This window comes from Mirounga angustirostris, unplaced genomic scaffold, assembly GCF_029215605.1.
Source record: "Mirounga angustirostris isolate CCGP_5_RB_7025 unplaced genomic scaffold, mMirAng1.0.hap1 SCAF_4, whole genome shotgun sequence".
Lineage (NCBI taxonomy): Eukaryota > Metazoa > Chordata > Mammalia > Carnivora > Phocidae > Mirounga > Mirounga angustirostris.
Window position 1 is genome coordinate 137790875 of NW_026991712.1, and position 14766 is coordinate 137805640.

The 14766-nt window shown below is 45.1% G+C and overlaps 1 protein-coding gene across 6 annotated transcripts in view; it reads right to left on the reverse strand.

Annotated features, from left to right (window-relative positions):
* Positions 1 to 2633: 2633 nt before the first annotated feature.
* CACHD1 (cache domain containing 1) overlaps positions 2634 to 14766 on the reverse strand; it is a 199993-nt gene continuing 187860 nt past the window's right edge. For 4 of the 6 annotated variants that reach the window (XM_045897497.3, XM_064589024.1, XM_064589026.1 and 1 more), the window contains 4 exons: positions 14427 to 14588; positions 13045 to 13122; positions 12308 to 12409; positions 2634 to 4455 (listed from right to left, as the gene is read on the reverse strand). In XM_045897497.3, the coding sequence (XP_045753453.1) occupies positions 4217 to 4455; positions 12308 to 12409; positions 13045 to 13122; positions 14427 to 14588 (581 nt within the window). In that variant the 3' untranslated portion in view covers positions 2634 to 4216. Of the gene's footprint in view, positions 4456 to 12304; positions 12410 to 13044; positions 13123 to 14426; positions 14589 to 14766 lie in introns of those variants that run through there. The other 2 variants (XM_064589023.1, XM_064589025.1) reach the window with 2 other exon arrangements.

A 14766-nucleotide genomic window follows, 5' to 3' on the forward strand; every position in this document is an offset into this window, starting at 1 on the left:
TAAAAGGGTACGAACTTTCACTCTAAGATGAAAAAAGTCTGAGGATCTAATGTAAAACATGGTGACTATAGTTGACAACACTGTATTGTGTAATTGAAATCTGCTAAGAGTAGAAGAGAGAACTTCAATGTTCTCACCAAAAATAAATCAATGAAGAAAGTGTTAATGGGGGAAATCTTTTCACAATGAATACATATATCAAATCACCATGATGTCGATTTTAAATATCTTAACAATTTTAATGATCTTATTTGGGAGAGAGAGAGAGACAGGGGGAGGGAGGAGGTGGTGGAAAGAATCTCAAGCAGACTATGTGCTGAGCACAGAGCCTGACCTGGAGATCATGACCTGAGCAGAAACCAAGAGTTGGACGTTTAACCGACTGAGCCACCCAGGTGCCCCAATATCTTACAATTTTTTGTCAGTTAAACCTCAATAAAGCTGGGGAGAAAATAAAACCACACACACACACACACAAAGCACAAAGATATAGATCACATCAAGAAATGGATTCTTGGGGGAGGAAGAAATTATTACAATGGTTTGTAGCCCTCCAAAGCTCCTTCCCATCCAACAAAACCTTATCTGCTAGTATTTAACTTCTTGTAAGGGTGAACTTAAGTCAAAATTTTCTCCTAAGGAGGGGAGCAGTAATTAATTTTTAAAAAGGTTAGGAAACACTGAAATAAAGGGAGGGGGGAAGAGGCCCTAATTAGCCACGTAGGACAATGAGGGAGGTTGGAGGAAAGCCTAAACAATTTCAGATGTCTATAGATCTATATATATTGATAAGCACACCTTAGCTATTAAACAGAGCATCTTATCACAGCCATAGAAATAGATCTTCCAACTTAATATTCTTTACTGAAAAGTCAGAAAAAATTCTGAATATGGCATTGTATTTCAGCCAGGAAAATCACCACTCCTCTCTTCAGAAACAGACCAAAGATGGCACAGATAAGACTGGGCTGATCCATTTTGATTATTCTACCAGATATATATTTTTTTTTCTTGAAAGAGTAATCATTAGAGCAGTCCTTCACCGCAGGGAAACGAGCTTAAGTGATCTTCCAGGATTTCTTTCTACATATCACTCTGACACGCAGAATAAACCTGAGTAAATCTGACATCTTTTAAAAAAGATTTTATTTATTTGTCAGAGAGAGCGAGCACAAGCAGGGGGAGCAGGCAGAGGGAGAAGCAGGCTCCCTGCTGAGCAGGGAGCCGGATGCGGGACTCCATCCTAAGACCCCGGGATCATGAGCCGAAGGCGGACGCTTAACCGACTGAACCACCCAGGCGTCCCTGACATTTTTCAAATGAAAATATTAATAAGGCTTAGTTGAGCATTCAAATTAAATCAAGAGGCAGAGGAAGAAAAACCGCACTTTCCAAAATGTCTAAAATAAATGTGTCAGAAAAGCAGATGAGCGCGTACTTGAAAGAGGCTAGATGGGTCTGAACCCTGTTCTGTTTGGGCCACAAAGAGGAATTCCCCTTTTCTACCTTATCAAGTGACCTGGAGCACCCTTAGCTGTTGAAACTTGTCAACGTTGATATGAGCATTATAGGCATTAAGAGGGCCTTAGTGAACCAGAAGGCATTGCTGGGACCTCCCTCCAGGATTCCAGGGGTGACTCGTGTTTAACAAGCAACGTTATCTTGGGGGGCAAGAGCCACCAATATAGGTCACCGTAATAGAAATTTCCAAACATGAAATTGTCCTTTAAAGCAAGAACATGAACAACAAACTTTGAAACAACAATGGGGGGCGCGTGGGTGGCTCAGTCGTTAAGCGTCTGCCTTCGGCTCAGGTCATGATCCCAGGGTCCTGGGATCGAGCCCCGCATCGGGTTCCCTGCTCCGCGGGAGGCCTGCTTCTCCCTCTCCCACTCCCCCTGCTTGTGTTCCCTCTCTCGCTGTCTGTCAAATAAATAAAATCTTAAAAAAACAAAACAAAACACTTGGGGGGAGTAGACGAAAGGGAACTTCGAAAGATAAAACCTTGCAAATCTGTGTGCCATGTTCTCGAGGGCCTGTCAAACACAGTTCTGTTTTCTTTTCAGGTAGAAGCATTCAATTACTTTCCCCTGAAGTTTAGGACAGGGGAGATATTTATCACAAAAGACACAAGATGCATTTCTGTTCTTACATCTGAGTAGGCTCTAACATATTTTATTAAGCTCTATGTTTTGTGATTCTTTTCTTGAAAACCCCACGTTTTCCCCCATCCAGAAGCTAGTGCCATCACGCAAAGGTTTTCAACCTCAGGAAACAAACTGGTATCCCATGGAGAGATTTAATTTTCTGGAAAGACAGGAAAGTCACCCATTCTCTCCAGCAATTCGAGAACAATCATTTCTTTATTATTGACATGAATGTAGGTGCTCAGCGGGGGGGCGGGGGGGGACTATGTTCCACACATTTTTTAACATTTGCTTTTAATTTTATCCCATTATTTTCTTAAATTTTTTGCATATTCGAAATGTCCAGAAACCCCTGAGGTTGACAGCAGCATCGAGGGGAGGCCTACTTTCAGTTTGGTGACTGATCTGCTAGGTTACAAAGTGAATGTAATTTGCCTTGAGGCACAAGAAGGGGGACATTAACAAATCACTATTAAACACTAAAACTGTCCGTTCATACATTTTATTTCACTAGACTGCAAATTTATACACAGTATGAAGGGGTTTCCTGATAGCACGCATATAGTTTACTTTCTGTACGGCTGAAGGACCAATTGTTTTTTACATTATATCGTTAATACCCTATCATTAAAACATTATTCAGTGAATTTTTTTCCAACTACATATAAGCGGAGATTTACCACACACACGGTGCAAGAATGCCTTTATAACATATTTGAATCACAAAATGTGAATCTAAAATACATCACTGTAATTAGAACACTACTTTAAAATTACAATGCCCCATGTTATATTAGCCAGATTTTATTTATCTCTGTATACATCACAAAGCAGTTTGGTGGGTAACTTCTTGGATAACTGGCAGCAGCTTTGAACTAGGATATCAGAAGAAATCTTGAATTAAGAACCAATCGTGAATCTTAAAAACATCTTCCTTTATATAGTCACTATTCTCACAATCAAAATGGGACATTTAAAAATTTATAGTTCTCTAACACAAGGAGAAGAAATCCATCCCTCCTTAGCTGACAGGCCGGGGTTGTAACATTAGGTTTTGTGGAAATCTAAGAAAAGCATTGCACGGGGAGTGGAAAGGAGTAAAAAAAAGAAACATTAAAATTTCTTTAAAAACATTTTGGATTCCTCTGTCCTCCCCACCTCTGTCAAACACAGAGAAAGAATACTGCATTGCAAATAAAGATGTGTTTCCATAAAACGATGTTCTAAAGGAGATGTGTGTAAACAGGTCAGAGAGAAAGATTTCTTCATTTTCCCATTTTGTGGCCTGGGGCGGCGGGATGGTATCCGTTAAATAACAGAACTCATTAGTTCAAAGGACCACACACAAAACAGCTAGGGATAACGGCTGAGAATCTCTCAGGTGTCTCCTTTTCTTTCCCCCAAAGTCTGAGAATGTCTGAAAGTTCAATAAATAGTAGAAAAATAATCCTTTACTTAGAAATTTTGAGATGCATCATTGGAGCGCGACAGGAGTCCCAGAGAGCGACTGGGGTATCCGGGCACCGCTGCGCAACCAAGCGGCATCTTCAAAGCACACGCTCCTCCCTGGATGTGCCGCTCGCTCGCTCGCTCGCTCGCTCTCCGGCGGGCCCATTGCTCTCTCTTCCCGTTAAGGGGAGCCGAGTGTCTCTGGCTCCTTGGAACACTCCTCTGGCTCCTCTTAACGAAGGTTCCCCGTGTTTCAGCGAGAGGTTCCGTCTCTCTGTTTGGAGGTTGGCCTTCTGTTCCAGTCCCTTAGCACGATGGCGGGTTCATTAATCAGGCTTCCTTCCCCTCCGTTTCGGAGCCGGCCTTGCATTTTCACGAGCGTGAGTCTGTCGTTGTCGCTCCTCTTGAAACAGGTGAACGGGCAGGAAAGGAGTTCAGTCCCTCGGGGCGAAGCACGGGGGCGCGCGTGCACACACACACACACACACACACACACACACACACGCGCGCGCGCGCGCCGAGGGGTCTCTTGCAGCGGAGCCTCCGACGCTGGCTCTTCTATCCCTCCAGAGCATTCTGTGCCTCCCAGGTCCCGTCTTCCGGCGGGTCGGAGGGGAGCGTTAGCATTCCGCGTCAACAGTGTGTACCGTCACGGCCGCCTGCAGGTGGTGGCTGTGGTGCAGCGCGGGGTGGTGGGGGCGCGGGTGGTGGAATTTGTGACTTAGGAGGGCAGCGGTCTGGGGCGGCGCGTCCAGGTCCAAGTCCTCATCGTGGTTTCCCACGTCGACCCCCGCTGACAGGGGGTCATTGTTGCACGGGGGATTTTCACTGTCCTCCTGCGGGCTCATGGTGCTGTAACCTAGAAAAGGAACAGAACAGGCAGCTGAGAGCTTCCAGACGCAGGGAGCCGGGCTTCAGATGTCTAGGGCACCGGGCCATGTTCCTATCTGTGTGTTAGCCGGCGGCCAGCGTGTGCAGGCTGCCAGCAGACGGGCAAGTGACTTATTTCCAAAGGCATCTTTTGTTAGCCATTCTTTTTCCACAGTTACACGGTAGAACCACAACCGTTTTAGACGCCTGAGAGCACAGATAAGGAAAAAATATATACATATACAAGCAGCCTTTTCCCAAATCCCCAAATCAACAAAAGAAAAACTAAAATCACCGCACATTCCCCTCTGATCCATAGATAACTACCATTGACATTTGGCAGCTATCCACCTCCACTTTTCCTGGAGATCAGGATTAGGACTGTTAATTTTATTTTAAAGAAAGGAAAAAAAAAAAAAGGCAGCTTCAGAAGAAAAAAAAGTAATGGGACTCGGATGGACTTGGGGGTTGGAGGGGGAATCGGGGCTTGGACAGGCCTGAATGTGACGACACAACACAGTGAGAACAAAAACAACGGCTACTATCAGCCACACACCTGCTCTGCGGCAGGTGCCAGTGTCCTGGGGCCCCCACACCCCAATAAGGCATGTGGTTTAACATCTATTTTTACAGGCGAGGGAGATGACGATCAGAGAGGTTAATGAACTTGCCCAAAGTTCCACCCCATGAAATACTAACCCCACATATACCCCTAGCAACCAGCAAAGGAATCAACTATTCTCTGTGTAAGCTGGCTCACTGTATTTAAAGATTAATTTCTTTCGGTATTCTAAGTAGTACATGTTTCAAAAGAAAATGGCCTTGCTGATCAAAGGATTCCATTCCAAGAACCCTGGCATGTTTTTAAATATTGCAAAAATCCCCTTTAAAAATTTTGAGAAGTGACAGCTCATTAATATTTCCACTGCATCTACGGTTAGCATCAATCAGCACTCACCCATGGGTAGCGCTAGTCACATTTGTGCCTGCAAAACTGATGTGCTTGCACACAGCCAAGCCGGAATAGTTTGTGGTTGAAAATGTATGCTCTGTGCAAAAATGAGAAAGGCAGTTCTCTGTCCTCAGTGAAACATTTCTCAAATGACAGAATTATTTAAGCCAGTCCAACTCAACAAATACTTATTGTGCACCTACTATGTATAAGATACTGTGTTAGGCAATGCAGGAGACACCAAGGTGAAAACCTGGTCCCTGTGTAAGGAGCTTAAAAGCTAGTGCTTGAGAAATAAAGCCAATACAAGCACGGATCTGTTCAATTATTCATTGATAGAAGACCATTACGGGGCCAGAGAAGGAGGCGATGAAACATGAATAAGAGATGTCTCTTTTCCTTGAGGATTTCACAACCGAACAGGAGACACATATTCGTGAAGCTAGGTTTATTCTACTGCGGACAATGGTAAGAGCTATAGTTGAGGTAGAACTGAAATCTAGAACACGGAATAAACTAATTCCGGCTGAAGAATGAGAAAGGGTCACAGAAAAACTCCTATTTTAGTTGGGCTTTAAAGGATGTGCAGGAGTTTGGTAGGTGGATAGGAGCAAGGGGACAGAGCAAGCAGGCCACAGGGGTGTGGCACCCCAAGGCCGTTCCTGCACCACATGGCTAGGGTGGGTGCTAGTAGGTAGCTGGAGAACGCAGCAGGAGGGAGGTGGAAAAGGGAGTTACAGTCAGATTATAAAGGCCATGGCGAAGCAGAGACAATGGAGAAACAGTAGAACATTTTGAGCAGATTAAAAAAAAGCATGACAGTTTCTGTGTTTCAAAGAGAGTTCTGATGGCAGCTTTTTTAATGAATAAAAAGGAAGGGGGGGGGACAGTTAAGAGGTTATTTTGACAGTCCAGATGAGACTAAGAATTAAAACTAGGGGTACGGGACTGGACAGATTTAAAAGTATCTCAGGAGCAGAAACAAGAGAAGTTGGTAAGCTATCAAAAGTGAGGGGGTTGTGGGGGGCTGCTGAGAGGTGGTTAAAGGGGACTGTGACTCGGAGTCAGGATGCTAAGACTCAGAGATCCCCAGTCTCAGGAATGACAATGAATTTTGTTTCAGACATCTTGATTTGAGAGTCTGTGGAGATGTCTAGCCAGAAATGCAGGAGTGTCGGCCATGAGAAATCAGGGCCGAAGAGAAGGAGCTCACTGACGTACAGGTCTACCATCATGGGGTGTCTTCTTTGTGCCAGGTCGGGGGGAGCTCCCCAGAAAAAGGGGTAAAGGGGAGGCCCCAGCTCCTGAGAAGCCCACAGTCAAGAAGGGGAAACACAAAATGGAGGCATACCGAAAGGAATACCAAAGCTGGTTACCTTGGCTGAGGATACCTGAGGAGGACACTTAAGGTAGGCCTCGCGGGAGAGAAGGTGTTCATTAGGTAAAGAGAGGGGTGGAAAGGTACTGCAGGCCAGGAGATAAGCAAATACAAAGGCACAGTAGCCTGAAAGTCTCCGGTGGGCTTGGGGGATGATAAAAAAGCTCGGTATGGGGGAGAAAGACGCAGGAGACACCACTGGACACGCAGGCTCAGACCAGATCAAGAAGGCTGGTCGAGCTAGGAGCTGGGATTTAGGATAACAGGCAAGGGGGTGTAGGAGGGTGGCGATGACATAAGGTGCTTGAAGAGGATCCCTTGTGGCAATGAGGAGGCTGGACAGAAGGAAGGAGGGCTCAAGGCTCGGAGGACAGGAGGCTGGAGGGCTGGTCCAGGAGATGCCGAGGACCTGAAGGGACAGGAGCGGTGCTAAGAAGAACACGGAGCTGGCTTCAAGGGACCACTGGGGTGCAGAGTAGGCAGAATGTGGTGGCCAAATGGCCTGGTGAAGATGCCAGGAGGGCTGACATCCTTGGACAAGGTTGAGGGCGGCTAGGTTCAGGAGCTGGGGAAACAGTGATGCCTTTCCTCAAGGGTACGGGATCAGGAGCCCCAATGAGTTTCTCAGCTTGGGCAGTGCTCAGTCTGGAACGTACGACCCGACAGCAGGCTCTGAAACCCCAGCTACAAAGTGCTGTGTGTGCTTAAGCTACCATGTGCTTCACACGTAGGGGACTTGAGGAGAAAATACACTTTCGGCAAAATCTCGGTGTCTTTGTTGATTATTGTTGGCCAGCCGTTCATGCTAGGCTGTCTTTATCTTGCCTCCAAGTATATCCTGAATGGCTTCCCATCTCTACTCATTTACAAGCGTCCATGGTAACTGTTAACTCATTTGCACATTTGTGACAGGCCTTCTGCCTGGCTCACCCCACCCCCCCTCCCTCGTCTGGCTATTGTGCTTCAGGCTCCAGTTTTTAAAGGTCTTCTCTGGGAAGCAACCCAAACCCCAGCCTTCAGCCCACATGCAGTCGGATGCCCCTTCTGTAAGTTTAAATGGCATTCTGTGCACATCTCTCTCTTAGATTTTTACTATATAATAAACTTTAGGGCTGTCTTGTCCATTGACAAATTCTTATTTCTGTACTCCTAATATTCCACACAATGCCTCACACAAAGCAGACACTTCATTTTTCAAAAATCACATTACTATGCTCCCAAAGCAATGGCATTAATTTTTTGAGTTATCTGTGGTTTTATCTGGTGTGACATTCCGCAGGCTCACCTAATAATGAAGACACTCCAGGATTCACTGGGCCCTGCCCAGGGCTTTCAACTTAAGAGTCCAGGGATGCCCTGAACCTGGCTGGTCCTAGGCTCGGGGTGGTTCTGATGGTAGAGCTGTTCCCAAAGCAATTCAGGAGCACCCCCATTTCTCCTGCTCTTGCTTTCTGATGGGAACCCCCCTAGCAGAGGCTTTTCCAAAGTGAACCACTTGCTCTGGGGACATTGCTCAACCCCCCTGTAAGTTACTCAGGCTTCCTCTTATCTCAATAATTAATAAAAATCTGGAGGGAGGGATAGCAAGCTGCGGAGGAGGAGGAAAAAGCCAAACACATGCTCTCACTTAACAAATGGAGTGTTTACTTAGCACCAGGCAATTCTGTTGAGTGCTGGGAACAGTGATGAATAAGACAGACTCAGTCTGACTCATGGAGGGGGAAGCTCTTTTGAAAACACAAAGGGTATCAGCAAACACTTTCAAAGGAAAGACTTCTTTACTATCCAAACGTGTACACAGTAAAGTCTTTGCAAAGATGACCTCAAGCAAAAAGTAGGCTTCAGAAAGGAGGCCAGGTGTTCGTTAAGAACAGAAGAGTCAAGATTAGGCTGTTGCTCTTTGGTATTCTGCTTACATATTTAGCTGATGGTTCCTGAGAAACCTCTCTTGATGGTTAGGGATGTTAGGTCCCTATGTTGGGGGGGGGGGGGGTGAAGGGGGGAGGTGGGGACGACAACTCTCCACCTTGTGGCCACAGAGAGTAACTGCAGGAGAATACCTGTGCACCTCTAGAAAAGGGTCTCAGGGTGCACTGTGTAGTTTTTGACCAGGTTTTCAAGGCTCAGTATTTGCCCTTTAAGCTTTTTGGAATTTGCTTCACTAGGAGGAAATTTCCCTTTTACAAAGAAAAAAATGTGGCTTAATATACATTTGCATAAAGTTCCTAATGAAATAGTAACCAACACACGAATTCACAAGGAACAGATATACATTGGTGGTTTTTAACTTAAAAATAAGCCAGTTAATAGTTAGAACATGATATTTTCAGGAGAGATCATGGGTAGAGCATATACAGAATTAAAAGCATCGGCAGGGAGTAATTTTTTAAATCACTACTTGTGAGCGTAACAAGAAATAGTCAAGTGCTGAAAAAAACAATCATTCTAAGTGGTCTTAGAATATTGACAAAAATTTTTTTGTCAATTTCAAAAACGACTCCTATCTGGAGTAGTTTTTTTAATGTAGAGAAATTAAAATAAGATTCCTTTGAAACACAAAACTCTCTTGGCCACATGAAATACCACAGACACTTGAACAAAAGGGATTTGAACTACGTGGGTCCACTTAGAGGCCGGTTTTCCAAAATACAGGACACTACTGTAAGTGCATTTTTCTCTTACGATTTTCTTAACATTTTCTTTTCTCTAGCTTACTTCGTTGTAAGAATACAGTATATAATACATGTAACATACAAAATGTGTGTTAATCCACTGTTTATGTTATTGGTAAGGCTTCCGGTCAACAGTAGACTATTAGTCATTAAGTATTTGGGGAGTCAGAAGTCATACGTGGATTTCTGACTGGGCTATCGGTGCCCCTTATGCCCCTTATGCCCAGGATGTTCAAGGGTCAAATGTATTTCTAAATAAAAATGCAGCTTGGAGTCTCCAAGTTTGGCTTGGTAACGTTCAGTTTTAATTCTAGGACTATCACAATTCTAAACCGTACCATGAAAGTCTAGTCTGTTCAGTACTTACATATTTATGTATTTTATTCTTCTGAGTTTCCCCTTTGTGTATCAGACCCAAGGACTCATGTGGAAACACGCTCACTGGGTTGCAAAGAACCACGGGGCTAGGATTTTACCAGTTCAAGGGCCAGCACCAACGCCACCTTCCCTGCTCAGGGGACGTCCATGATGTACGTGCTAATAAAAGTGAACTATCTCCCTATCTTCTGCTTTGTTCTGGGCCTTTAAGGAAGCTGTCATAGCCAGCTTTTTATCCGTCTTATGAATACATGCATTTATTTACAGCTTCCTGCTAGATTGTAAATTCCTTGAGGGCACACTGGGTACCGAGGTGGGGAGGTCAACCCTGAGCTCAACATGCCTGCCGTACGTTATCGCATTTAATGCTTATAACTTCACCAGGGAGAAGTTTCTCTTCCCATTTTAATCATTAGGACACTAAGGTCCAAAGTAGTCTCACTGAGATCTCGTAACCTGGGGAGACGGGGAGAGGGGGGCTCCCAGTGAGCTGTGCTTGACCCTATCTTACAAGCTCCTCCATACCCTCTGCCTTACAGAAACGAGGCCGTCCCTTCACCAGTCCCTCCACCAGGCTAAGCAAAGAGCAGGTGCCCAATACATTCACCGAGTAGAAGAACACAGAGCTGAGGAAGAAGTGTGCTGACGAAACAATTCAATTAGATTTCCTTGTTGTAACGTGGACTTATGGCTTATTCTTGGCATCACAGGGACATGAGCACTTGATGCCATGGTTTTCAGTGACCTGCCATACAGGCCCAGGGATAGGACAACAGGCAGTTAAATGCTATTGATTTTGTGGTGCATTCAGAAGTATGTGGCATGTCAATGCTTTCCATTTCTTTTGGTGTTGTATTCTGTCTGCATGAGAAACTATTTTTCATTCCTGGGGGATAACAGGGATCCAATTATTGTGAAAAATGAAAGAAAGCAAGCCCTTAGCTAGATTCCTTAGCTTTCAGATACTGACACTGCACTCTTCCTTTTATCTAAGCTGTTGCTTCATATGCCATTTTCCTAAGACAATGGGAGAGCTAATGGAATATCGTAAACGTCACTCAGAATTCCAATTTCGTATTGAAGCAATTTCTATCCGGGGAGAGACAGAGAGAGAGAGAAAGGATTCAGTATTTCTGCTGAATAAGAAATTATTTCTGTTGAACTTTAGTAGCCTCAAACCTGTTTTATTATTCAAAGGAGAAGAGACACAGAACTGCCTAGCAGAATGAATTTATGCAGGTTCAAAGGTTTTTAGGGGGAAAAAAAAAGCAGAAAGTCAAAGAAACTGAAAAATTTAAGTTGTACTTCGACTCTCCATAGAAACCTGAAGTTTCTACTTAGTTGTTGGGAATAATGTCATTCAAAGCCCAAATTAGGAGCCTCCAATTTACAAATCAGGGTTTTGGCTTCTCCTGTTTTCCAAAGGGAGTTTGAATCACTGGCTCTCATGTAAAAGGCTGCACTGGTCTCTCTGATGAATACCCACTCGTGCATTTTTTAGCATAGGGGTGGGAGCACACTGTTTGCAGATATCCCCGCTCCTTTTTTTTTTCCAGGGTAGATGTGGAGAAAGAAGAGTCAAAAAGGTATAATGCATTATCTACGCATTTAAAAAAGACCTGATTCTGGGAAGAAAATAAAGATTTCTGGAAAATTAAACAACCCTATGAAAAATAAAAAGATCTTCCAATTACAGGAAAGGCCCCACACTCCTGCCACTCCAACAACATGGCCGCGGTTCTCTGTGAGGCCAAGCCATGCGTCTAGGTGGCGGCCAAGTCTTCCATACAGCATGTGGACTTGATTAATTCACGGCCTGCTCAGCCTTGGTGTCTCTTCAAAATCCAACCTCTACTCTTTCTGAGCATCTTAGAGCTTATACACCTTATACAACCGCCATGATTAACTCTATACACCAGTCCCTTTGCCTCTAATATCCTTTGCCTCCAACTTTTCTTTCATCACCCTTTAGGCCCAGTGAAAATTGTTGTCTCCTTGGTGAAGGCTTCCCTGAACCTTCCAGGCAAGGCTGGAGGTCAGGACAGGGAATGCCAGAAGGAAGCATGGACTCCTGTCATATACAAAGCGTAATGACTGACAGCGCCCTCGAGGATGCTGGTGTTTGCCAACTAACAACACTGCGCAGTAGGACCAACGAGGATGCCAATTACCAAGGATCAAGTGGAGTGGTAAGCGGGTTCCATTTAGACAACGTGAATCTTTATGCATGAAGAACACCTAGAAAGCAATCTGTGTGCCAAGAGGTCCTCTCACTTATGCCTGGGAGTGCAGAGACATAATCAAAACTATAGGGTTCCTATAAACATGCCTTGTTGGAATGTGTCCTTTGGAAAACTATGTCAAAGTAATTAATTTGAGCACAGAACAGGAGGGACAAGTGGGGGTGTGAGCAATGGCCCACAGGAGCCCACCGGGTTCCTCAGAAGGAACTAGACCTCACCATGATCGCTTTCTGTTCCCGATCGACCCCAGTAGCGACGCCTCCTTTCTGGGCTGTGTGCGTGTCGTTCGATGACTGCAGCTATAAACCGAGTATTGCTGACTGCGGGAAGCAAGGACAGTTAGTCACTCTGATGCCAGTATCTTTGTTGTATCAAGCACATTTGCTCTGAGCAGGCTCATTCACACGTTCGGGGGAGCTATTCTTTGGAGAGAGAGAATAAGTAATTTTTTTAATTGTGAGGATTAGTGGCAGTGAGAGGCCCCCTAATTACAGGTCTCCAACATGCATTAAGAAGATATGTTCTATAGAGTCGAAGGCCAAGGTATGTATCTCTAATGGAACTCTATTTTGATAAAGAAATACTCTTCCCCCACCACCCTCCCGAGGTATCTACATTTTAATTCCCCGAGGGACTAAAACAATGTACACCCGATGATTGCCTTTCTGAAATAATACTATGCTGGAAAGCAAGGAGGAGGAGAAAGAAAATGTAGGGTGAGGGGTTTTGGGCCAAAGCACTTCATGCAAAAAGGAACATCCTGGAATCTTCTAAGATTTTTCTAAAACAAAGCAAGCACCTACGCTTATTCCTAATGAAAACGGGGGAGGAAAAGCCCCAGTCATGTCAAAGATTCTGAAATTCTAATATAAGCCAAAAGGATGTAAGAAAGAGCGTCTCGTATGGGCTAGCCTCCTGCAGGCACATTCCACAGTGAGGTGGCTTCAGTACTCACTGATGCCTCTGTCCTCTCGGCTCTCATCATCCCTTTCGTCTCTGTCGTTCTCCAGGCTGGACATACGCACGGACATTTCTACCCATCATTAAAAAGAGAGAAACAGGACTATTTAATCAAACAAAATCACCTGCTTCAATACCCTACGGAGCGCTCGTTTGCTGGCTGCTGACAGCATTCCATCAAGAATGAGTCCAAACTTGGAGGACAATAAACTGATGTCCCATCTATTTTATTTTATTTTTAAGGAGGAGGGAGCAGGAATCAGAAGAGGGAGGACCAGAAGTGAATAATCAAGAGAGGCACCTGAGGTTAACTTCTGAAGAAAGGAGAAAATAAACTGATAGAGGCTAATGGATCTTTTAATTCTCTACTAATGTACCTGAAACAGAAGGCAAGGGTCTGAAGCCATGGCTGACTGTGCTGATGAAATGGGGTTACGAAACCCTATCAAAGGCCAGGCATAAGGTTTACATTGGATGATAGTCACATCCTGATCAAGGGGAAATCCTGGTACCCAAATCTTACCGGGGGAAGGAGCTTTGTGATTAGCCCTGTTACTCCATCAGGCAACATTATCCCAAGATCTTCCCTCCTTCCCCCTCATCAGGATTGTGGCCACAGTGAAACAGTCCAACGCCAACCTGCCCATACTGCTGAGCAAAGTGGCTCCCGACCAAGTCCAGGAAGAATGGTGAGTGAGCCTCATCTCCATAAAGGTCAGGTTAACATATTCCTGGCAGCTTTTAGGGAGGCTGGGGATGGCCATTCGTTTTGTCCTCGCAAACCAGCACAGATACCACATTTAACTGTTGGTATGGAAATCACGACTGCAGGTTATTCATTTTGTATCTGACTTCAATTACTTCTCTCATTTAAGAGATGTGATTATTGCTTTGAACGTGTTCATTCACAGCATGTAATAATAGCAGCAACAGAACAGATTCACGGTCTTGCCAATCGTGGCCTGGGGTATCTTTGCTCTACCTGTCTGGAACAGCAGAGACAGCACTCTGGAGCCGAGGGAAGAACCAAACTTCCCTCTCAGCATCCCAGCTCCCCTGACTGGCTTATTCCAGAGGCGGGCTGTGGTAGGCTAAGAGGTAGGTAAGAGGTAGCAGAAGAGGAGAGAGCATCTAGGGCTTTTCTGGGTAATCAAAATGAAACTCGCAGGGTTTAGACACTGAAGAATGAGCCATGGGCTAAAGGAGGAAAGGAGGCTTTGGGGACTTGCAGATCCTACTCCACGGAAGCGGAAATCGCAGTGCTGTTCTTTTAAGTGCTTAGCGGCTTGCGTGATCGGTTGCTGTCCTTCCAGCTTCGGAAGGATACGAGGGAGGCTGCGGCCTCCTGGGGGAGCTTTGGATTCATTTGGAGCTCACCTTGGGCAGCCAGAGGAGACATGTGCTGATGACTCCGGCGATGAATCTGATGGCGGTAGGCATACACAGCAAGGACCAGGACCATGATGCAGCCCATGATGCCTCCGGCCACGGGACCCACGGGGGCACTTTTAATCATGTTCAACGTGACCACCTCATCACCTTTGTTCAAATAAACAAACAGATGTCCCTCGTAACAATTTCCCAAGTGTGGCAGGAAGTGAGGACCAGGGTAGGGTTTGGTGGAGACAAGGGCAGCTACTCTAAGTCTTGAATGCGTCAAAGAGAAGCCACCAGAACATGGGAGTAGGGACTTCCTTTAATCCCTGGTTCTCAACTG